This window comes from Mastigoproctus giganteus, chromosome 1 (assembly GCF_048544385.1).
Source record: "Mastigoproctus giganteus isolate SK-2022 chromosome 1, ASM4854438v1, whole genome shotgun sequence".
Taxonomy (NCBI): Eukaryota; Metazoa; Arthropoda; class Arachnida; order Uropygi; family Thelyphonidae; genus Mastigoproctus; species Mastigoproctus giganteus.
The window spans coordinates 71,225,193-71,250,051 of NC_143575.1; the positions used below are offsets into that span (position 1 = coordinate 71,225,193).

At 34.4% G+C, this 24,859-nt stretch overlaps 1 protein-coding gene across 3 annotated transcripts in view; it reads left to right on the top strand.

Moving 5' to 3' along the window:
* didum (dilute class unconventional myosin) overlaps window positions 1–24,859 on the top strand; it is an 814,019-nt gene that overhangs the window by 167,327 nt on the left and 621,833 nt on the right. For all 3 annotated transcript variants that reach the window (XM_090373351.1, XM_090373360.1, XM_090373369.1), the window contains exons 8-9: window positions 8,502–8,609; window positions 22,801–22,922. In XM_090373351.1, coding sequence (XP_090229477.1) covers window positions 8,502–8,609; window positions 22,801–22,922 — 230 coding nt within the window. The remainder of the gene's footprint in view (window positions 1–8,501; window positions 8,610–22,800; window positions 22,923–24,859) is intronic.

Genomic DNA, 24,859 nt, shown 5'->3' on the forward strand with positions numbered 1-24,859 from the left:
GGCAGTAGGATGGACAAGTATTCAAACGTTGAACTGGCTGACATGCACTTCGCATATGGAGCTGTGGACTATAATGGGCACGCCGCTCTGCACTTGTACCAGGAACGTTTCCCGCACAGGCGTGCTCCTCATCATACGATTTTCGCACATGTGCACAGAAGGTTACGTGAGACTGGTTGTTTCACGAGAGGTACCATGAATCGAGAGCGAACGGCGAGGACGCCAGACAATGAGGAGAATGTCCTACGTCTTGCAGAAGGCAATCCGAGTACGAGTACTTTAGCGATAGGCCAACGATTGGGTATTTCCCAATCCACTGTATGGAGGATACTGTCAACAAACCAAATGAGTTCATACCATCTGCAACACGTCCAATCATTGGAGCCTGCGGATTATCCACTCCGGAGGGCTTTTGCTACTTGGTTTCTTTAACAGAAACTGTTCGCAAATGCTGACTTCCAGCGGGATCGCTGTTCACGCGACCTCCTGTTCAACGTCCTCTACCGCATGACGAAGGCATTTCGGACCCTGCAATGCTATGTGATTCCGATTCGTCTTTGTGTCCCCTACACCTCCTGCAAGCTTGTCGCACTGGTAGTGAATCACCCTGTATGTAAATTGTGTCTATGTTACTGAAAGAGTTTTAATGTGTACAGTAACTTTTTGACTTAAACTTAATTGAATACCGTGTTGTAGTTAAACCTGTGCTGTTTGAAGCCATGCTAAGCAAGGTATTGCTGTATATGATTGCCAAAATAATTTTTTCCATCCAGTGCTTTATTACTGCATCATATTATCAAATCAGATTGGTCAGACAAGCATTTGGGAGCCCTATCTAAGGGAAAAAAAACTAATAAGGAACATTTTATTGTGACAACAAAACAAACAAATTAGATTACATAAAAATATCTAATCCAGAAGAATAATTGAGAAATAATATGTACACTTAATCTAATAAATACTTTTACATTACTTTATTTGGACTTCTTGGACTTTTTGAGCTGAGAAATTGTATATAAGTTCATTATAATCAATACTGTTTATAATATCATTCTCAATAAAAGTTATTGCCAAATTACTTAATTTTTCTAAGCTGCTCATGTGCCATAAAAACCAAAACCAAACTGGTTGATAAGATCGTGGTTACCTTCTCCCTGCTACTGTACTGCCTAGGGTGGCAGTGGTGCCAGTTACATACAAGGCAGTCTTTATTTCTTCAGTTAACTCGACTATTTAAGGAAGAACTAAATATAAAATTTCATCAAAATTGGTAAAACCATTTTTGAAAAAAATGTAATTTTCCAATCAGTCTTCAAGTAAAGTTTGATGATCTTGGCAGGTAGAAAGTTCAGTTTCCAATAAAAAATCACTTAAAATATTAGTAAAAAACAACGAGTTTTTTAAACAGCGATTTTGAGGTCCTTTCTGATCGGGGGCCCCCTAGACATGTCTTTTTTGCCTATAGGATAACATGCCACTGCATGTAACACCATTGTAATCACCCTTCCTTTCCCAAAAAAAGAAAAAGAAGCTCTTCCTTATTGATTACTGATGCCTAGTGGTTCTTTTATTTGCAGGTTCTTAAGGTGTGAAGCATCACTACTGATGAACAGATCAAGAGTATTGCTTTCTCAAGTTCTGGGCAACAAGTTACAATTATTTGTATTTAGAGACGGTAGTTTTTCAAATATGAGCTAAGGATGTATTACACCTCTTGCTAAATAATACAGTATAGCTATAGTAGGATTTACATCATTGTTATATAGCACAGGTATAGCAAGGTGCAAGCCCTTGTGAAAAGACATTGATCTCCCACATTGTAAGGCTACCTGATGAGTTGCCTTATGGTACTACTACTAATTATCACTTCTCTGAAGAGAGAGGCATAATGTTCCTTATTAGGCATCTCATCAGTGGGAGGTAAGGCACCCGAACTACATCATATGACAAGCCAGTGATGATGTAACTCACAGGGTGAGAGATTCTTAAGAGGTGTCATAAACAGAATCATAATTCCATTCATAATTATGATGGACAAGCTGTCTTTTTTTCCTTGGCCTGACTCTTCTCCATCTCACTGTGTAATATGTTATGTAGTGAGACAAAGTGACAAGGAGTTTTTGTGTTTTTGTTAAATCTCAGTTTTTCGCTATCTTTCTTTCACAAAAAAATCAATAAAACTATGTTGAAATTTTATTTATTTATTTTTTTTGAATTTTGTATATTTCTGCTTATTTTCAGTTAACAAATTGGCCATCAGAGATTCCCATTATTCAGCATTTATGTTTTTCAACATACACTACGACAAGTAGTCTGCCTTGCAAATAAGCATGATGTTTGCAAAAATGTTTGCAAATATGTATAATGACAGTGTGCATGGTATAGAAAGAAATGCAAAAATAAATGTTGCATTTCATAGTGACAGTGTCATTCTTGCTGAATGTTTATTTGCATCTTTTGTCATAGAACATAATCTTCCTTTTAAATGTGCTAATCATGCAGGCACATTATTTAGAAATATGTTTCCTGATAGTAAAATAGCAAAAAAATATGGTTGTGGAAGAAAAAAAAAAGTCATTGTTAATGAAATTACATTGATTAGGAAAGAAGAGGTCATGATGGCTCTGAAAAATGGGCCATTTTCAGTTGCTACAGATGGTTGTAATCAAAGTCATTCCAAGCTATATCCCATTGTTTACACCTTTTTGTAATTTAAAAAAAAAAAAAAAAAATCATCAAATCGAAAGCAGCTTACTCTCAGACACAGCATTGGAAGGTGGCTTTACTAAGTACAATATTGGACATCTGCTAAACAACCTGAATGGATGTGGAATTCCTTAAAAAAATTGTTTGGCTCATGGTGTTGATAACATGCCTATTATGGCACATTATCAACACCAAGGTAAGGTGTTGATAACGTGCTTAAAAAAAGGAGTGGCAAGGGTGTTAAAAGAGGGGATTGAGCACTTGATGGGAATAGACAGTCCTTTCCATCTTATTAATTTGTGTGTTGAAAAGGGAGTTGCATGCCTTAATGTGAAAGTAAATTAATATTTTGATGGCATTCATTACTATCTAAAGGGAAGTGCTACAAAGAAAGATGGATTTCAATTGTTTCATTGATGCATGTTACTGAAGTCAAAACGATTTTGAAGTATGTGTGTTTAAGAGGGCAAGAAATTGTTAATTGACTCAAGTGAGTAAATTAACACTTTCTTGTAAATCTGTACTCATATCATTTCAAAATAAAATTAAAATTTAAGAATTTTAGTAAAATTTTGAAAGTACAGTGCCGGACAGTACTGTATTTTCTAAGATTAGAAACTAAGATTTATACAGAAAACACAAGTTTTCCTGATGTGTGTTAGATCTCTCATATGAGATAACTCAACCTGTATCATCCATGTCTTTTCCTTATTGTATTGCATTTTTTTTTAAACAAAGTAGCACACTACTCTGACAGGTTGTTTCATGCATTCCCACTGGTGAGGAGGTACCACTGATGAGCATAGACCTGACATTGAGCTGGAACAAATAACTTTTTGATAAGGAAGTGTTGTATGGATATAAGTAGAGCAAAACTTGTGAAGATTGAGGTGTTTCACACAAGAAATCTAGGCTCATCATTGAAAGCTTGCCTTTTACTACAAACCTCGAGCAGTTTACTTCTACTACTACTACCATCCATCTAGAAGCTCCTTTAATTTAAAATTTAATTTTTGTTATTGTTTTATATTTTTTAAGAACTAACACTCCCACTTATAACAGAAAAGCATTATAAGCAGGAGCTAAAACAAAAGTAATGATGAACAAGTATGCCGCAGAAAGGGACATAATGATTGAAGGAGCAGTAATTGAAAAGTGGAATCATATACTTATTACTTATCTGGGACAAGTAACATAACAGAATATAACAGAAAATAACAGAATGGTAAATCTCCATTCTGTTATTTTCCAGGTTTTCATCTAACTCCTCTTGGGGGTTAGAAGAAAACGTGGAAGACAACGGCAGAGATGGATAGATGAAATTAATGAGTTTGTTATTAATTTATGAAATGAATTAATAAAAATAAAAAAATTGTTATTAATTTATGAAATGATAGATGAAATTAATGAGTTTGTTATTAATTTATATATATGAAATTAATGAGTAGTAAATGGATGACCACTGCACAAAACAGAAGGAACTGGAAAGTTGCTGAAGAGGCCTTCATCCTGCAGCGGATTGAAAATGGCTGATGATGATGATAGAAAAAATTGATTCTATCATCTGATTCAGTATTCGTCCGTGCCTCAGGAACGTATTAATGACAAATATAGAGGTTCCACTGTATCTGTATGTGTACCATTTTCTCTTTATGGTTTCAAGAAAATTGATACATATAGAGACATAATTTGTTGATACTGAGTAGTAAATCATGCAATTGAAAGAATTTTATATTGTCAAGAAATGATTCGTTATCCTTTGGGTCATCACATGAGAAGAACTAAAGGAAAAACATGTATATACATTCTTACATGTGAAAGTGTTAATGTATCATTAATTTGGAAGAAAAGTCTGGAAATGTCCATGTAGTGCTGCAATATGGTTCTTGAGTTTTTTGGCTAAAGTTGGGTCTCCATTAAAAGTCTACTATTATTCAATTTTTAAAAGTTGGCAGGTATGTTGATGTATTCTTAAAAATCCAATCATTTAAATATGAAAGGTTTTTATTAACTGTGATGAGTGCCTTTTTAGCATACTTGGAAATGCCTGAAGCATCTATTGTCTTCATGTCTCTCTGACTGTCTGCATGTAATAATTGTACTCCCAGTGGATGTATTTTCATGTAATTTTATATTGAATCTTTTAGGAACATTTGTTGAGCTATCCCAATTTTCACTAAAAACTGTTTTATCTCTTTTCCTCTTCTTCCATAAATATCCTAAATTATCTCCCTGTTCCAGACCTTTGGCCATTGTTTGATAAAGAAAAGTTGAATGTCAGATCACACCAAATTTTCAGGGTGTTTTGTTGGTCTTTGGGAACCTTTTAGACTCAGTTTAAGTTTGTAGCCTTTCAGAAATATTGCTCTAAATTTGGAACAGTAGTTACCTTTTTTTGAAATACAGTGGATTGTGACACAGCTTAACAGTAATAACCCGTGTGGATTGTGACAACAATAACCCATGAAACGAGAATGCAGCTATTCAGTGCTTATTGATGCAGTGCAGACGTGTACTTTAAATGGTGGAAGTGGACAGAAAGGAAACATTAAAATCAAGCAGTAAAAAACACTTTAATTTGAGTGTCCACTATTTCTTCGGGAAAGTCATCAATGAAAATGAAACTGTCATAATATTTCTGGAAATCCATACAAACCTTTAAAAAAAATAAAGAAAATATTAAAATCAAGGAAAGGGTTAATGCTCTGCTGTTAAACAGTCAGGTTGGTAGGAGTAGAGATATAGTACTTTCTTTTACTGAATAACAACACTGAAAACCATACGAATTGTACAGAGCAGTAACTAGACATGCAGCATGTCAGAGTTTATGAACAAATCGGATTGTTATGCAATCACTTCCACTGCACATGTGTAAATCACAATAAGGTAAAAAAGTGAGAACAAAAACTGAAGTGCTGTTTACAATAGATATCATTTTTTTTATGTATTAGTATATTTCTGATCAGGACTTCATAAACATGATAATGTTACATGAATTTACATTGTGAAATAACACTGTGTGTGCTCACAATAAGCAGTATACATTGTAGTAGAATTTATTTATAATATTCTCTTGGACCTGTGCTCCAGACTTTCCCTTAAGCAGTACAGTCAGTTCTGCTATAATGTGTATTTTTGCAACATGAATTTGCTCCAACGTGATTGATATATTAGGTAACAATGCGACTATAACGTGATTTTCATGTTGGCTCATGCATGATTTCTTCTGCGATTAACACCAGGTGTATGTAAAACCCGGCACCAAGCCTGAATGTAGCCACCTGCGCAGCAATACATACAAGTTTACGAAGCTTAAAAAATGTCAAACATCAAATGTGTGAGTGCTATATTTCCTATTTACTGTAACTGTATTGGTCGGAGACACTTATCAAACTTATAATTCACTGTATTCACAAGATTTTCTGTTCAGACAGAAATTTCGTGAGGCGGGATAGTGCAAGTGGAGGAGCACATTTCTGGAAATCATTACCATAAAACAATAAAAACAATTTACAGTTCTATTAGCGCAGGCTTTTCTATTAGCGCAGTCTAATTATAAATGGGTAGCAAACTTGATCTTATTGCAATAGCAATAATACTGATAGCTGGAATTCTGTGGGTTCTTACGTAATGGTGAGATGTGTTTCCCCTTCCTCTTCAATCATATAAAAAACATAAATAAACTTCCATCTGGTGTTGTGGCAATGGGTAGTTTGAATAAATTTAAGGAAGAATTAGACAAATTATTAGAGGGGATGGAGAGCTGATGTGGTTAGTGTTGGTTTTTTTTTTTTTGTTAATGCTGCATTAGCTTGCATCCTTGTTTCATCATTTGCTATTACTAATACTACTAGTCTTGGCCTCCTGACTCTTCCTGTTATGATGTAAAATTGTAGTGCAGCAGCTTCAAAAAATATTCTTACATTAATATTTACAAAATTTGGGGGGGGGGGGATAAAATGGAAAGTGGTATGAGAAAGTTGTCACTTCAGAAGTTATTTTGGAGAAAAGGTGTTATCTAAAAATGATACTTTCCTGTAGATGCTTGTTGAAATAATTTTGAATAAACAGTATATAAAAAAGTCTGAATTGATATAGTGGCTCCTTATACAAAGGGTACTAGGAAAGTTTTGCAATATGACGCAACAATGAATCACAGGAAGCTGCTTGTTGCTGCATGTTGAGACATGTTCATACGTGCATAGTAGCCGCCGCGCAAAGTCGATGGGCTCGGTTATTCATTAGTAGTGAGAGTGTAAAGTGCTTGCGATGGCATCGTGGTCACGAAATGAGATAAGGACAGTTTTGCGGTATAATTTCGTGCGTGGTTTAACCATAGACCAGTGCTTAGAAGAAATGACTCTTGCACTAGATGATGATTGTCCACATCGTACAACGATATTCAGGTGGTATAGAGAATTCCAAAGGGGAAATTTCACTCTGGAGGATTCTGAGAGGCCGGGAAGGCCACGAACGTCAGTTACGGAGGAAAACGTTACTGCTGTGAGGAAAATGCTTGACGAAAACAAGCGAGTGACCTACCAACAGATAGAGGATACTTTGGGCCTAAATGCACCAGCAATTCGTTCGATTCTGCAAGATAATTTGCACGTGAAGAAACTTTGTTCTCTCTGGGTGCCGCATCAACTGACTGAAGAGCAGATGACACGACGTGTGACTTGGTGCCGGGAGATGTTAAAAAAAGTTTGATAAGGGACAATCTCGGAATGTGAACAACATCGTGACAGGTGACGAGACTTGGCTGTACTATTACGATCTGCCGACCAAGGCTCAAAACAAAGTTTGGGTCTTTGATGATGACGACACACCCGTAATTGTCAGAAAATCCCGATCTGTAAAGAAGAAAATGATAGCTGTATTTTTCAAATCGAGTGGAATTGTGGAACGTGTCGTTTTGGACACGCAGAAGACAGTCACAGCTAAGTGGTATACTGAACAATGCCTGCCTAAAGTCATTGAATCTATGAAGAACCTGCAGCCAAAGTCAAGAATGGACACCTGGTACCTCCATCACGATAATGCTGCAGCTCACCGCGCCAAAGCCTGCACCGAATATTTGACCACGACAGGACTGAAACCTCGACCACCCTCCCTACAGTTCAGACCTTGCTCCCTGCGACTTTGCACTGTTCCCGCATGTGAAAATGAAGCTAAAAGGGAGGCGGTTTTCCAGTGATGAGGACCTTCTACGGGCTTGGGACAACGAGTGTGCTTTACTCCCTAGTGAAACTTGGTAGAACTGGTTTAAAGATTGGTTTCGGAGGATGGAGAGGTGTATTGAATGTAGAGGAAATTACTTTGAAAAAATTAAATAAACAAAGCTGTATTGCAAAACTTTCCTAGTACCCTTTGTATTATGTCAAGTTCCTCACTCTCTTTTATGTTGGACCAGATCTAGGTAGTATTCAAGAACATGCTGTTTGAAAAAAGTAGCAGTAATGAGCAGTTAATGATATAGAAGCATTCACTTATTATGATAATTATTATTATTTCAAAACTAAATTAGAACTGAAGTAAAAATATTAATATACTTTTTTTTTACTTTAGTTCATAAAACTTACAAAATGTAAGTTTTTCCTTACAAAATGTTTTATAGGGCTTATTATTTTATTCTTTCCAATAATATACCCTTTAGTTTTTCTTTTAAAAAAGAAGAGTATGCTTTAGAGTACAATATATGGTACTTGATATGGCAATATTCATTTTATGAGAACAAATTATATGTCATTTTTAATATAATGTTAATGTGTTATACATTTTTGTGATATTTATAGGGGATCAAAATAATTTTCACTATACTAGCCAAGGAGATGCGCCAACTATAGTAGGAGTTGATGATGCGAAGAACTTTCAAGATACACGAAATGCCTTTACTCTATTAGGTATAGAAATATTGACTTTTTCCCCCTATGATTTTAGTGACATTTTGCTTTTACATTTTTTTTTTTTTTTTTTTTTTCAAAAATTATTTTTGAACAATTTGCCAGTATTTATTACTGTTTATAGAATTCAGTACTTCTTTATATGAAACTAGAAAACACAGTGCTAGCTGGAATTAGTCATGTGCAACAGGTGCAGCTGCACCGGATTTCACACTTTCAGGAGGTATTGTGCAAACAAATTTTTTTGTTATATAGCAAATTAAACAAGCAAACGAAGTTGGGATCTTTGAAAATTAATTGAACTGCTCTCATGGAGCTTCATGCCAACTCTGAACCCATATGCTACATGGGTGAATGTAGTTAGAAGTAAGCTTATTCCCAAACAGCCATGTGGGGGATCAAAGAACTTGTAACAGGAAATTATAACTTCAGCGAATGAAATTATTTACCAAAATGAAAACTCAGCTATACAGGCAGGCAAACTATGGGCAACTATAAGTTTAATAGCTGTGTGTGCGTGTGGGGAGAGGGGAACACTTAACAAAATTATAAATTCAACAAATGAAGTTATGCATGAAATCAAGTCAAATTAGCCAGTAAACAGATATTTGAAAAATATCTGTTCAGTGAGAAAGCCTTCTGCCTGCATTGCAAGTTCAGTTTTCTAGTAATAATAAAAACTACCTATTTAACCAGCACATAACTTGTAAATTGTGAATAAATTTGGCAGATTTCCTTACCCTATGCTGAAACTGAAAACAGATATTTGGACTGATTAAAATTACTTGTTTCACCAAATGGTTTGAATATATTTTGAATAAAATATTTTCAAACAGTGCACTGATTTTTCAAATCCCACTAAGTGTAGATTAAATAATGTCCACACTAAACTGCAACAATGGGAGCCACAGGGATTTTAACACACACACACACACACACACACACACACACACACACACACACACACACACACACACACACACACACACACACAGCCAGTCCCCTTGCATAATGCGAGTTTGATTAATGCGTTTTTCAGTTACCGCTATTTTAAAACATAATACCACTTTTCAGTTTACACGACGCAAATTTCCAAGTTAATGCAATCTTTTTTTTTTTTTTTTTTTTTTTTTTTTATGTGATAATTGAAAAAGATTTGAATTGCCGCTAAACTTACTGCATGTCGGACAGGCAATAAACAAACGTTTGCCTGCCTCAGTGTATTCCATCAATCATTGGAAGCAGTGCAGACTTACATTTAAAAATTTAATTTTTAAATGCAAGTCTGCATATAAAATTCTAATTTTTAAATGAGCCAGATGAAAAATGTTATGGCAAAGGAGATAACAGTAAAAGAACTAGATGAAATCTTTCATATTGCAGAGAACCTCAAACAAAAAGTTTGAGGTTCTCTGCAATATTTATTTCACCAGGCCTAGAGAAGATTGATGTCAGATGTCGGAAATTGATTGATGAAAAAAAAAAATAATAATAAATCCAACACTTCAAATATTTCCGTAACAAATAGTTTCTTCATTGCGTATTTTATGCAATAAACATTTAATTCTATAATTATTTTCATTATCTTTTACATGGTATACAGTTAAAAAGTTATTTAAAAAAGGCATTTTTAAAATTCTTTATGGACATTCCTGAAGGTCACAGACCAATTATAATTTTTCCTATTGATTATTATATTTGATTAGCGCATTTCCGTTTTGTGCAATGTGCTCGCGGGATGAATTAATCATGTTAATCGAGGCCAGCCTGTAATACAATATATAATATATGATATGATGTGATATAATATATATATAGATAAGTGGCAAGTGAAGTAGAATAAGGGAACGAGCTAACAAAACCGGAAATCGAAATTATGGAAAAACTGGAAGGTACCTGAAAAATAAAAAGAAGTTCTTAATGCTGTAGATATTTTTATTTTTCAGGTATTGTCCAGTTTTTCCGTATTTTCGATTTCTGGTTTTCTTAGCTTGATCCCTTACTCCTTTCACTTGCTACCTACCTATATTTCATTATGGTCGTTGCGTTCCTTCTGCTATTTATAGCATAGTCCCTGGCCCATATATATATATACAGACATACCTCGATTAACGAATAGGATGCATTCCACGAAATTACTTCGTTAAGCCAAACTTCTTTTTCAGAGGTAAAAATACTATGGCCAGAATAGGGAGACGTTCCTACGTAAAGAAAATGAAAAGCTTTTTTTCGAACAAAGAAAAGTTTTATTAAATAAACAGTCAACTTACATACAAAGTGAAATCACATTTTAAAATATGAGTCTAAAGTTGATTGTTTATGCTTTTTTTCGCTTTCATTTAATAATTGCTTATATGGAGTTATTGCATTTAACACTGATCGCTTAACAATAACACTTCTTCCTAAATCAGGATCATTTTCACTAAAAAAATTTAAAACGTTTTCAATGTCATTTAAGCACCTTTTTAAATCTTTGGTTGTTAAGACTTTTTTGGCAGGAACTTCTTTAACTTCGTCTTCATTTTCTTTGTCTTCGTTGCTAACAAGGTTTTCTAAATCTTCCACTGAAAAACCATCTTCTGCATTCAATAAATTTCTAACATTCTCTTCATCGACATTTTCGAAACGTATTGATTGAGTCATCTGGATAACTTCATTTCTAATTTCTTGGATGTTATTTTCTTCTTCTAGTACAACTTCTGGCCATATTTTGTGCCAAACTCCATTTAAGCATTTCTTAGTGACTCCTTTCCAAGAACTATCAATGTTTTCAATTGCATTTTTAATGGTGTAGTTTTTCCAAAAAGTTTTAACTGTCATTTCCTCTTTAATCTCTAGTTCAGTTAAATTGCTTAATGTTCAACGCAGATAATAAGCTTTAAATGATGCTATTACTCCCTGATCCAATGGTTGAATCAGGGAAGTTGTGTTTGCTGGAAGAAACACAACTTTGACAGGAATTCATGTGTCCAACGTGTTAAGATCAGTAGGATGTCCCGGAGCAGTGTCTCAACAACAAAAGAGCATTTTCTTCAAAGTTGTTTTTTGACAATACTGTTTTACTTCAGGACAGAAGTGGTTAACAAATCAATCAGTAAATAACTCCTTGGTAATCCACGCTTTTCTATTTGCTTTCTATATTACAGGTAAAAAATTCGTTTTTATGTTACATTTTAACGCCCTCGGATTTTCTGAATGGTAAACTAATAACAATTTTAATTTCTAATCGCCAGAGGCATTTTATCCAAAGAGTAACGTTAAACGGTCTTTGGCTGCTTTGAACCCAGCAGCTGATTTTTCTTCAATAGAAATGAAGCTTTTTTGTTGGTAGCCGTTTCCAGAACAAACCGCTTTCATCAACATTGAACACCAAATTTGGTGGAAAATTTTCACGTTCAATTATTTCCTTTAGTTTTTCTGGAAACTTATTTGCAGCTTCAACATCGGCACTTGCAGCTTCCCATGTTAATTTTACACTATGAATCCTGGCCCATTTTTTAAATTTCTCGAACCAACCATGAGAAGTCCCAAAAGTTTCCGTAATTTCTTCAGTTTGTTTAGATTTCAAGTGATTAAACAAAAATAATGCTTTTTCTTGAATCCCCATTTGACTTAAAGGCATATACGTTGTGATATATCATCTATCCACAAACTTAGCATTTTCTCCATTTTTTCTAAAATTGGACTCCTTAAGCGAGTTAATTTTGCCGCTGTAACATCTGTACAATTCTGAGCAGACTGTTTTATTTTTTTTTGATTGCGCTAATCCTAAAGAATGTGCCATATCGGATTTTGTTTCTCCACTTTCAACACGTCATACAATGTTTAGTTTAGTTTCCAAAGAAATTGCTTTTCTTTTCTTTGATTCTGACATTTTAACTAAAAAAAAAAAAAAATTTCTATTAGAATTTACAAAATCTAAATTATGTAATGCTATCAAAGAACCCACGTCAATTATTGCAATGCGCCACACTGAAACAACGTCAATCATGTATTGCAATGCACCACACTGAAACACGCCCTATGAAGTGTAAACAATGACTAAATTAGGCGAATGACACACAAAACTGTTATAACAGACACACCCACAGCTCGGGAGCACGTAACGAGTTGCCGTCAGTCACCAATCGGATGATTGTCAGGTGGTGGCCTTAAATTGGAATATTTTTTATGTTAAATGGGGCTTGAAATTGCGGACTTCGTTATATCGAAGCTTTGTTATCAGAGGTAACGTTAACCGAGGTATGACTGTATAATGCATTCAATATATTCAATTATTCAATATATACAGCAATACCCCGCATAGCACTGATAATTGGTACTGAAACTGTGTTCCGGGTTACGTGAAATCGTGCTGATTGAAGCATAATTATTGTTTTATTGTTCCGGGTTATGTGAAACCGTGCTGATTGAAGCATAATTATTGTTTTATTGTTGTGTGTGTATATATATATATATATATATATAGTGGATATGACACATAGTTAACAGTTATAAACGTAAGATAATTAATTATAATGGTGATACAATCAGTGAAAACCTAAACAAGAACCTAACAAGGGAGAGAAGAGCTGATTAATGCCATCAATGTCTAGATAAAACATTACATCAGTCTTAATATCTATGAACATAGTGTGAATGAGCAGGTGGTAACTAATGGCTGTGATAGCTGTCATAGCTGTCTCTGGTCCATGGTAATAACCTGGTGGGGAAACATAATTGTTATAAGCAAAAATGAAACATATATATGTATAAGGATAATTACTAAATAACTATGTCAAGCCAATTGTAGTAAGGATAGGGGAGACACATTGCAAAGGACTTTATCGAGGGCTAACCCTTACAATGTGTCCTCCTACAATTGGCGAGCTATCAGTTTCTGTTATCATCTGCTTGTTAATCCTGACGAATGGTAGATAGATATCATAAGGATATCTGTAAGGGTGACAACTAAGTTAAGCTAAGATTAAACTAGAAAATAGTAGTGGATAGAAGATAATTAGTTAGGGAGGTAAACGAATTTAAGGTGGTTAACAGGCTAGATGACTTTAGCCCGACCGATAGCCCAGACAACGAGATCAAAGTAAAAAGCAAATAATGGTGATAGTAGAGAACCAATAATACTATATAACATGTTATTGGATGACAAAAGATAGTCAGCTGTTGCCAAATAAGGAGAACGGAAATAAGGTGATAGAAAAGTAATAGTACCTCAATCCCCCTCGAATTACTCTAATAGTTCTTGAGGTATGAAATGTAGAAAAAGATAGCATATAGATAAAGTGAAGGAAGAGTAGTAAAGCAAATTTACGTCGGAACATACCGGGAGCGTAACTTCCCGTCCCTTGTAGTAAGAGAACCTGGTATTGTAATAGAATTACATTAAACAGCCAATTTGGAAAGTATAAAATAAAATATATTCTCGAATGAAGGAGAAAGGAATGGCCAGTTCCTGATTACTTACAGCGTAGTATAACGAGTAAGGCAAACTTACCACAAAGACGAGACGCGGGAAAAAACCACGTTGTGGCGTGCGTGTTAAAATATATAGGTATAGTGTATGGTGCCAGCGCCCTCTTACTGGCAAAAGGTTGGATGCTAAAATTATATATTATAGTTTAAACCAAGATAGCCCGTGGGCCAACAGTATGTTAGGCTAGTAGTAAAAGGTTCTCATGAAAAATGAAGGAAGAGTAAGGCAAGAAGGAAGCTAAGAATTGATTACTACCTTAGCAGCAAATACAGGTACAACTTTTTCAATGAGCGTAAGCTGTATTAAATATGCTACTAAGGCAGTGCCTAGTTATGTACATATATACAGGCTCTGTATAAACCGTCAATCTGATATAATCCAGTGGGGGAAGAGTTACTTCCTCAAAACAGTAGTTATAATATGGTGGTGGTCAAGATTATTATGGAATTTTTTTAAAGCTATCAACATAGCAGTATGTAGGTTTATATTTATGAAGCGTTTTGGGAATCCATTCGCAGATAATTTATGTTTAAAGTCTGTAAGAGTGCTAATTATATAGCCAGCGCTATTGCATATTTTAACCAATCTCATACTTTGCGACAGTATTAAATTTTTTTGTATTCTTATAGAGATATTAGAGTGCCAGTTTGTAAGGCTGATGGTGTTAAAGCCAAACGTGTTTAACTTATTATTGTTCAACTGTATATTAATATCCAGGTAATTTGCAGATTTGGTGCTATCTATGTTGGTCGCGACTATTTCTAATTCCGATGGGTAGACGTCTCCAGAATCAGTGAGAAAGTTGGGCTGGTTAAAAACGATTAAGTCGTCAATATATCTGTAAAAGGTAATATCTTTATTAATATTAACTTCGAAGTGATGAAGGTACAGATTTGCCACCAGGCTAGAACTACAGGCTCCCATGGCAATCCCAGTTTTTTGTTTATATATGTTGGTGCCATTGTAGATGTAACTTTTGAAGATGCAAATATTAGTCAGGTCATTCCAATATTGCAACTTGCATGGTAGAAGGCTATTATATTTTGTGTAATAGTGGTCGAGTACATGTTTTAAACTATCGTGCGGAATGCTAGTAAAGAGATTTTTAAAGTCATAGGTGCTGATATGTTCAGTGGTATGATTATTGTGCTTTAGAAATTCTAGAATAGGGTTATTATTTTGGATAACTCTGGGGTTATCAATGCTGTTGAAGATGATACTTAGTAGATAGGCCAGTTTTTTATGTGGAGTTTTAGCATAACTATTCCTGCACGATGTAATAAATCTGAAGCTGATAGGTGTTTTGTGGAATTTTGGTATACAGTAGACAAATGGAAAGTTAGTGTTTGGGTTGTTAAATTTTAATTTTTTATGCATAGCTAATAATTTTTTCCTGATAGTGGTGCTATTTGTGGTCTCAAGTATGTAGGTAGAACTGTGGTTCAATTCGTTTAGCACTGTGGTAGTATAGAATTTTTTGCATATAAAACTGTAATTGTTGGCAGCTTTGTCTATGGTGGTGATGATGAATAAGGCCTGCAACTTTTTTAATTGTTGTTTAGCTATGCCCAAATCGAAGGTCTTGGCCGGCAGTGAGTTTCTGTGTAGGGCTGCAAGCTGTTTATGCACCGCTTGATAAGTGAGGGATATCCATTTTTGGAAAGCTTCTAACGGTATATTATACTTGTAGGATAATTTTAAACAAAAGTGCACGAAGTCCTGGTATATAAGTTTATACATCTTTTTGTTGTTGCATTTGGTGTTAGGCCTAAATTTAAAACCGTAGGAAAGCAAGTTACGTAAATCAGGATCAGTAATGATGTTAAGGTCACCAGTAATGACGTGTTTGTGATCTTTGTCTACATAAGTGAGATATTGGGGCAAATGGCATAAACATTCAGCCTCAGCATCACTTTTGTCTAGGTTGCTTACTACCTGTTTATAATTGCAGACAGTAAGACCTATCGGTTTATTGTAACTGAATCTAGTACTTATAGTCACATTATTAATGGGCAAATCATGTTTATAAATATTCAAGAGATGGTTGAGGTTTATGTGATCTAACAAGTTGTAACTAAACTTACTGTTAATGTATTCTTTAGTGGCATTGGCAAATATAAATTTCTTGTGTGTATATATATATATATATATATATATATATATACACAAGAAATTTATATTTATTTCAAACGATATAGCTTAAGATAAAGGTGCGTAATCATAACCAACAAAGGGCACACAGCCTCAATATATAGTGAAGTCGTACTAATTCCAATATTAACAAAATAAACAATCAATATTACCATAATGTCATTATAGAATAATGATTAACATGCCTTTCAATGTAATCTATATTGATTACATTGAAAGGCATGTCAGCTGGGGCTAGCGCCTCTCAATATATGCCATCAATAACAGCATGAGCTATCTGTTTCTGCTAGTTACATGCCGGCCTCACCATATTAATCTATACTAAATATAGTATACATATAATAGCTTTAAGATTAAATTTAAGTAGCTAAATGTGCTAATGAAACCAAATATAAATCTCGAAAAATAAAATAGGAAAGGCAGACTGCAAAAATATAACTGGTAACCCTACAGATAGCCATACTATTTTAAACATTAATGTAATGGAATATTTACACAAGCGTTTCTGTTTCCGTAGCAAAATGCACAAGTAGAAAGAAAGCAACAAGAATAGTAATAGTGCTGCCATTCTTGTTGCCTATTCCTTTCGCCTAGTTTTTTTTGGCTTATGCCTTTGCTATTCTTTCTACTTGTGCATTTTGCTACAGAAACTGAAACACTTGTGTAAATATTCCATTAATGTTAGGTGCCTCCGTAGCCAGGTGGGAAGGAGCAGCAGTGCGTAGCACACGCTTCTTGATTAGACCGGGGTTCGAGCCCGTCACCACCAAATACGGAGGATGCGGAAAGGTCAGGGAATGACCACCGTATATCCCGGAGCAATATGGCCTTAGTTGCTAATGCTCCTAAAAAAAAAAAAAAAAAACCAAAACCAAATCATTAATGTTTAAGAGTATGGCTATCTGTAGGGCTAGCAGTTATATTTTTGCCAGTCTGCCTTTCCTATTTTATTTTGCGAGATTTATATTTGGTTTCAATAGCACATTTAGCTACTTAAATTTAAACTTAAATTTAATCTTAAAGCTATTATGTATACTATATTTAGTATATATTAATATGGTGCGGCTGGCATGTAATTAGCAGAAAGAGATAGCTCATGTTGTTATTGATGGCATATATTGAGAGGTGCTAGTCCTAGTTGACATGCCTTTGAATGTAAGCCTTATTCAGTAATGACATTCAGTATGGTAATATTGATTGTTTATTTTGTTAATATCGGAATTAGTATGACTTCACTATATATTGAGACTGTTAGTGCCCTTTGTTGGTTAGGTTACATACCTTTATCTTAAGCTATATCGTTTGAAATAAATATAAATTTCTTGTATTTTTGCAGGCTTATATAATGTTTAATCATTTCTGATGGCATTAATTTGTCCTGTCCTGAATATATCAGATGTTTAAATTATCAAAATTATTTGGATATTAGTGATAATATATATATATATATATATAAAACCATAGATAATACAGATAATATATATATATATATAACCATAGAAATTAAATATGGCAAGACAAGAGCGAAAATAACCAAAATTAAACATAAAAATAAACCAACAGGGAGGGAAGAGAGGGGTAACAAGAGTAAAAATATTGCAGCAGAAACTCTCTAAGATAATTTAGAACATCTAAATGTTAGAATAATAAAATAATAATTGATTAAATTTCGAAAGCCAATTAAATAGAAATTTAACGGCGTCCCCCTCTTATGGGCACCATGTCCAAATTTATGTGAAATATCACTAACAGAGATGTAAACCATAACAATAATATAAATCAAAAATAAACCAAAAATAGAACGACCATTACGCCCCATCTCATCAGAGGACCACAAGGCCAATAATGGTCAGGGAATCGCTGCATTTTGATCGCTAGACAAATCGCCGCATTTTGATCGCTAGACAAATCGCCGCAAAGGCGAGTCGATCAAAAGATCAGTCCACCACCCAATGCCCAGATCGAACCACCAATGCAGTGGACCTAAATAGCGGTGGTCCCAATGCAGCGAAAATGAACAGATATGAGCACTCCAATGCAAAGCCATGCTACTGACAAAAGTAATCTTAACAAGATTATATAGACGCATAATGAATAGTTCATTACTCGTCTATATAATCTGCTTATCAGCTGGAGAGTTCTGGCAACAATGCTTGAAAGGTAAAACTTGCCGACATTATGCCTGTCTTCTTTCCTTTTGTAATTTTATAAATTTGTACACTTTTGTAATTTTTCCTGTGCATGAGGTAAAAAAATTGAATAAATAATTTTATTTACATGTTCGTCGAACATTTCTTTTTTGCTTCAATCAAGTTTGCGCCTAGTTGCGAGTGCTGCATAAGCATTTAGGGAAATTCCGACTTACGTAAAACTCGACTTACATTGAGTTCCGCGGAGCACAACCCTTATGTAAATCGAGGAGTGGCTGTATCACCTGAAGTGCTGCATAAGCATTTAGGGAAATTCCGACTTACGTAAAACTCGACTTACATAGAGTTCCGCGGAGCACAACCCTTATGTAAATCGAGGAGTGGCTGTATCACCTGAATATAGCAGCTCTACTGCATAACTCTGTGCAGTTATCACAGCTGTAAATTTCACATGTCAACAACTATACTGCTTGCTATCATATAATCATTTACACAGATTTAATCAGTGCAATTAAAGCTATACAGTGGAAGTAAAAGAATGACAATCTATTACTCATACAGATCTGGGATATTCTGACCAAATTAAATGGAAATAGGCAGAGCATCACCATTTGCTGGATTTCTAGTCATAGCGATATTCTGGAAATGAGTGTGCAGATTTGGCTGCCAAACATGCAAGTAACTCTTGATCCTTCCTTCAATGTATCATTTTCAGATTACAAGTTTATTATTAAACAGCAATATCAAAGAAATGGCAACAAATCTGGAAGAATCAAACCAACAAGTTATTCTATATAAAGAAAGACCTGAAAGCATTGAAATCCTGCATCAGAGATAACAGACAAGATGTTATACTTGCTAGACTATGGATAGGTCACACCTGCTTAACTCATCTGCATCTACTTGAAGCCACTGATCCTCCTTAATGTTCAAACTGTAATATGCTGCTCACAGTTCAACATCATAGACTGTCCCATACACAATAGAGACAGACTTTGGATACCTTTGGCTACTCATTTTCTATCATAAGTATGCCTCACAAGTTAGCCAGGCTGTTAGCAGATACACTGGATGTAGCCAAAATATTTACCTATTGCATACCGTTTCAACATTATAACACACTTTAAATATTAGTTAAAATCTTGCACAGAACTGTATGTCCCTTCTCACCATAGTTTAGGTGCATTATAGCCTATCTGCCCATGTGCCATTAAGCTCAATGAAACAACAACAATGGACACAGCCCACTATCCATTTTTTTCCCTCTAAGAAGGATAAATTCAAGACAGAAAAAACTAAGCCTTGAGTTTTTCTGAAGTTTGCAGATGTATCTAACAAACTAAATAATGACCAAATTTTTACAATGTAACAGTACCAACATGATTTTTACCTCTAAGAACTTAACTGCTGTTTTTAACCAATTTTTATGTGTAGATTTTGAAAATCACTATGATGGTCTTGTATCACATCATAGTTATTAAATACAGAGGGAATTATGTTTTTACCAAAATATGCCAATTTCTCATAATCTAGCCAGTAATGTATTACATACTGATTTATTTTAAGAGATATAAGCTAGCTTTCTACCTATGGTTCTTAGGTTCAAATTCTGATGCTACAATTTGAAGAGAGCATGCTTAACATTTTTGGTGAGGATTTTTGTAGATTGTGCCAAGGTTTTCCAAGTATTGACTGATCGTGACATGTTCTCAGGGTTGTAAATCTATCCTACAAACATAATAGAATGCATTAATTGAATGAAGAATTAATAAAATAAAACATAATAGAATAGAGGGATATATACACAATTCAAGTGTATATATCCAAACTTGAATTATACATATATATCCCTTTATTTTAACATTAAACATCAGTCTCTATCACATATACATTTTGATGTATATGTGATAGAGACTTTTTATGGTGATTTTCAGAATCAACACGTTTATTTCCTCCAAAATCACATATTTTCATTGTGGAGGTATGACAAAAAATATTTTTGTTGGCTAGTGTAATTGTTGTGAATTTCCTTGAATAATATCAAGGCCATACCGGCTAAGTATAGATGAATTCATTTGTGCTTACAGGTGGCATTTAAAGTTAAATGAGAACCCTTCCTTATGTAACTATACACTTACATATAAGGACAGGGTTAAGGATGAAACTGCTCACAGAAAAGTCTCTATTCTTCTGAGTAACCATTCTACTTTTCAATTTACCCCACTTACCACTAACACTGAGGCATTGGAATTCATTTCAGAATTGGATTTTTTCTAATGCTTTTTCCATTTGGCACTTGAATCATCTCTCTCTCTCTCTCTCTCTCTCTCTCTCTCTCTCTCTCTCTCTCTCTCTCTCTCTCTCTCTCTCTCTCTGGCAGACCCTGATGAGCTAATTGAACAGTTGCTTTCTTTGGTCTTGCTGTTAAGAAACTTTAGTGGACATATAACACCTTAGGGTAGTCCTGACAGTAATGAGTTGTTGGATCATAGAGCATATGCTCATTGGTAATGACCTCTCCCTTCTTCATGTGGGAAATAAGATATTCCACATCTGCTATACATTTTCTGCCATTGATCTTTCTGTCTTCACCCTTTTCCCTCCTTTCACTGACATGGGTGGTAGAGGAGAATCCAAATGGAAATGATTATTTCCCTTTGATAACCACTCTTCTTAGTGGAAGACCATATTACCTATTTAAGATATCACATGAAGGATTGACCAGGCTGGATAAAGTACCTTTATGCAGCTAGCAGATTTTTGATATGACCACAGTCAGCCAGTAGCCCATTAGCAACACAAATCATGGAAAGCATTGTTCATGATTTGTGAAGAGGCAATTCAAAAAAATGTTAGCCCAGTTTACACAGTTTTCAAAGCTGTGATGGAATGCAGCATACATGGTAGTCAAAAAGGCAAAAAGATGACTTGAAAGGGGGTGCGGTTCTGATGATATCTGAATAATTCCAGAAAATCTCTTAGTCTATAAATTGGGTATGTGTCAAACACATTATGTGCAATATCAGAGCTAAAGGAATAGTATTAGAATGGCTAAATGATGCAAGGAAGTAGTCCTTTTCTGCATCTGTCAAAAAAAAAAAAAAAAAAAAAAAAAGGGGGAAAAAAATTAAGTTAAAAAACAGGAAAAAAGATAGAATTTCCCCTATTGCCAGATTAGTAGCCTTTCCAGACTTTTTAAATGTTTGTGTCATTGGTGTTTCCATCATCAGTTTGTACTCTTGTTTGTACTCCAGTTGATTCCAGTACAGGTTTTTGATTAACTGATATCCTGGATTCAATTAACAAGGTTCATATGTTAAACACAGTTGAAGACTCTCAAAATCTAAGAAGTACAAATTTTGATTTCTAGTATTATCTACATTTTTGAAGCAGTGTATTCATTTCAAATAAGGCTTCTCTTGTACCAAGCATGCTTCTACAGCCTAAACGAGATTCTGCCATCACAAATTCACATTTCCTCTATATACAATTTTGAATGACCCATAGTAAAAGTTTTAATTTATGACTCGTCATACTCTAATCACTTTTAAGTTGTTGCAAGATGGTGTGTTGATTTTCTTCAGGTGTGGGATCAGAATTGATTTCAGCATATCTGCAGGATCTTCCACTTTTGTATACATATATTTGACAAATCAAATATATTGTTGCAGTAGCACTCCTTGATTACTGTCATTAACCACTCTTCTAATCTTTTTTTTATCTTGAAACTTGGACATTCACTAATAGATTAGTGAAGTCCATGAAGAAGAGCAGTTCTCATTGATAATCACCCCCTATTTTCTCCCTTTTAATCATTCCTTAATCTGTAGCAGCAACATGCCCCTAATGCCACACTGCTCCAATTTGTACAGTAGTACAGTGCTACTTTCATGTGGAATGGCATCAAAAGCTTTTCTGAAATCTTAGTGTATGTTGTCAATTTTTTTTTTTTTTTTTCATCCAGTTCATTAGTGTAAGGGGAAGACTGCTGGTATACAGATTTATTATTATTTCTTCTTTTTTTTTTACTATTCCTCCAGTACTTCAGCATAGTATCTGTGTAAATTGGTCAGACAAGACTGCCTCTTAACAAATCCACACTGAACAGATATTTATTTAAAGTATACCCAGTAAAATAAAATAAAATAAAATATTTCCAGAAGCTTTCGGAACTCGTGTCCCTTTCTCAAGAAAGGGACACGAGTTCCGAAAGCTTCTGGAAATATTTTATTTTATTTTATTTTACTGGGTATACTTTAAATAAATATCTGTTAAACTATGGACCCCAGTACTCCAGGCCCATTTGTCACAAATCCACACTGGTTTACTTATTTTAGAATATATATATGATATATCTGAATTAAACCACAGTGATTTTATTATATATATATATATATATTTTTTTTTTCTCTTCCAGGATTTTCAGAACTTCAGCAAATGGTAATGTTTCGAATACTAGCAGCCATACTTCATTTAGGAAATGTTACCTTATACAAAGGGGGAGAATTACAAGAGGATGCTGAAAGCTGTGTAGTGCATGTAAGTTTGATTCAGACTTAATGTTAAAATATTTTGAAAATTATGATTAATCAGCAAAATGCCACTATATAATTTAAATTTTGCTGTCTAAGAGACAAATGAAAAAGTAGGCATGACAAATTCCAGTGATCCAGTTTCTTCTCATTTATTTTATTTTATTTATTTTTTTGTTTCCAAAGCACTGCAGTGGTTCCTAACTTTCTTTGATCCCCTTAATAATATTAATAATAGTTTTTATAGTGAACCCTTGAATAATGATAGTTTTTTGTAACAAACTCTTCAGTATTAATAATTTTTGCAGCAAACCCTTTTCAACTGTTTAAAAGAGCATAACTTTTTAAAAATTTTTAAATTTAGTGCAATAGCATCATGAAGTTGCCTATCTCATTATGCTTTGAATAAGTAATGCTTCTCTGGTAGAGAAGATTCCTTCATTCATGAAGGAATTCACAATACAAGACATTATGTAATGATGCCACTGCACAGTTTCAGTTTGTAAACCAATTGACGTCTGAAGCTTTCCGTCTGAGGTTTCAGTATTGGAGTTTGATGCTTTTTAGCCCTAAATTTTATATATACCAAACACCACTCAGAATCTCTGATATTATGAAATTACAGGCATACCTCGAATAACGAATAGGATGCGTTCCACGAAATTACTTCGTTAACCGAAACTTCGTTTTCAGAGGTAAAAATACTATGGCCGGAATAGGGATACGTTCCTATGTAAAGAAAATGAAAAGCTTTTTTTTCGAACAAAGAAAAGTTTTATTAAATAAACAGTCAACTTACATACAAAGTGAAATCACATTTTAAAATATGAGTCTAAAGTTGATTGCTTATGCTGTTTTTCTCTTTCATTTAACAGTTGCCTATACGGAGTTATTGCATTTAACACTGATCGCTTAACAATAAAACTTCTTCCTAAATCAGGATCATTTTCACTGAAAAAATTTAAAACGTTTTCAATGTCATTTAAGCACCTTTTTAAATCTTTGGTTGTTAACACTTTTTCGGCAGGAACTTCTTTAACTTCATCTTCATTATCTTTGTCTTCGTTGCTAACAAGGTTTTCTAAATCTTCCACTGAAAAACCGTCATCTTCTGCATTCAATAAATTTCTAACATCCTCTTCATCGACATTTTCGAAACCTATTGATTGAGCCATCTGGATAACTTCATTTCTAATTTCTTGGATGTTATTTTCTTCTTCTAGTACAACTTCTGGCCATATTTTGCGCCAAACTCCATTTAAGCATTTCTTAGTGACTCCTTTCCAAGAACTATCAATGTTTTCAATTGCATTTTTAATGGTGTAATTTTTCCAAAAAGTTTTAACTGTCATTTCCTCTTTATCCTCTAGTTCAGTTAAATTGCTTAATGTTCGACGTAGATAATAAGCTTTAAATGATGCTATTACTCCCTGATCCAATGGTTGAATCAGGGAAGTTGTGTTTGCTGGAAGAAACACAACTTTGACAGGAATGCATATGTCCAACGTGTTAAGATCAGTAGGATGTCCCGGAGCATTGTCTAACAACAAAAGAGCTTTTTCGTCAAAGTTGTTTTTTTGACAATACAGTTTTACTTCAGGACAAAAGTGGTTAACAAATCAATCAGTAAATAACTCCTTGGTAACCCACGCTTTTCTATTTGCTTTCCATATTACAGGTAAATTCATTTTTATGTTACCTTTTAACGCCCTCGGATTTTCTGAAAGGTAAACTAATAACAATTTTAATTTATAATCGCCAGAGGCATTTGATCCAAAGAGTAACATTAAATGGTCTTTGGCTGCTTTGAACCCAGCAGCTGATTTTTCTTCAATAGAAATGAAGCTTTTTTGTTGGTAGCCGTTTCCAGAGCAAACCGCTTTCATCAACATTGAACACCAAATTTGGTGGAAAATTTTCACGTTCAATTATTTCCTTTAGTTT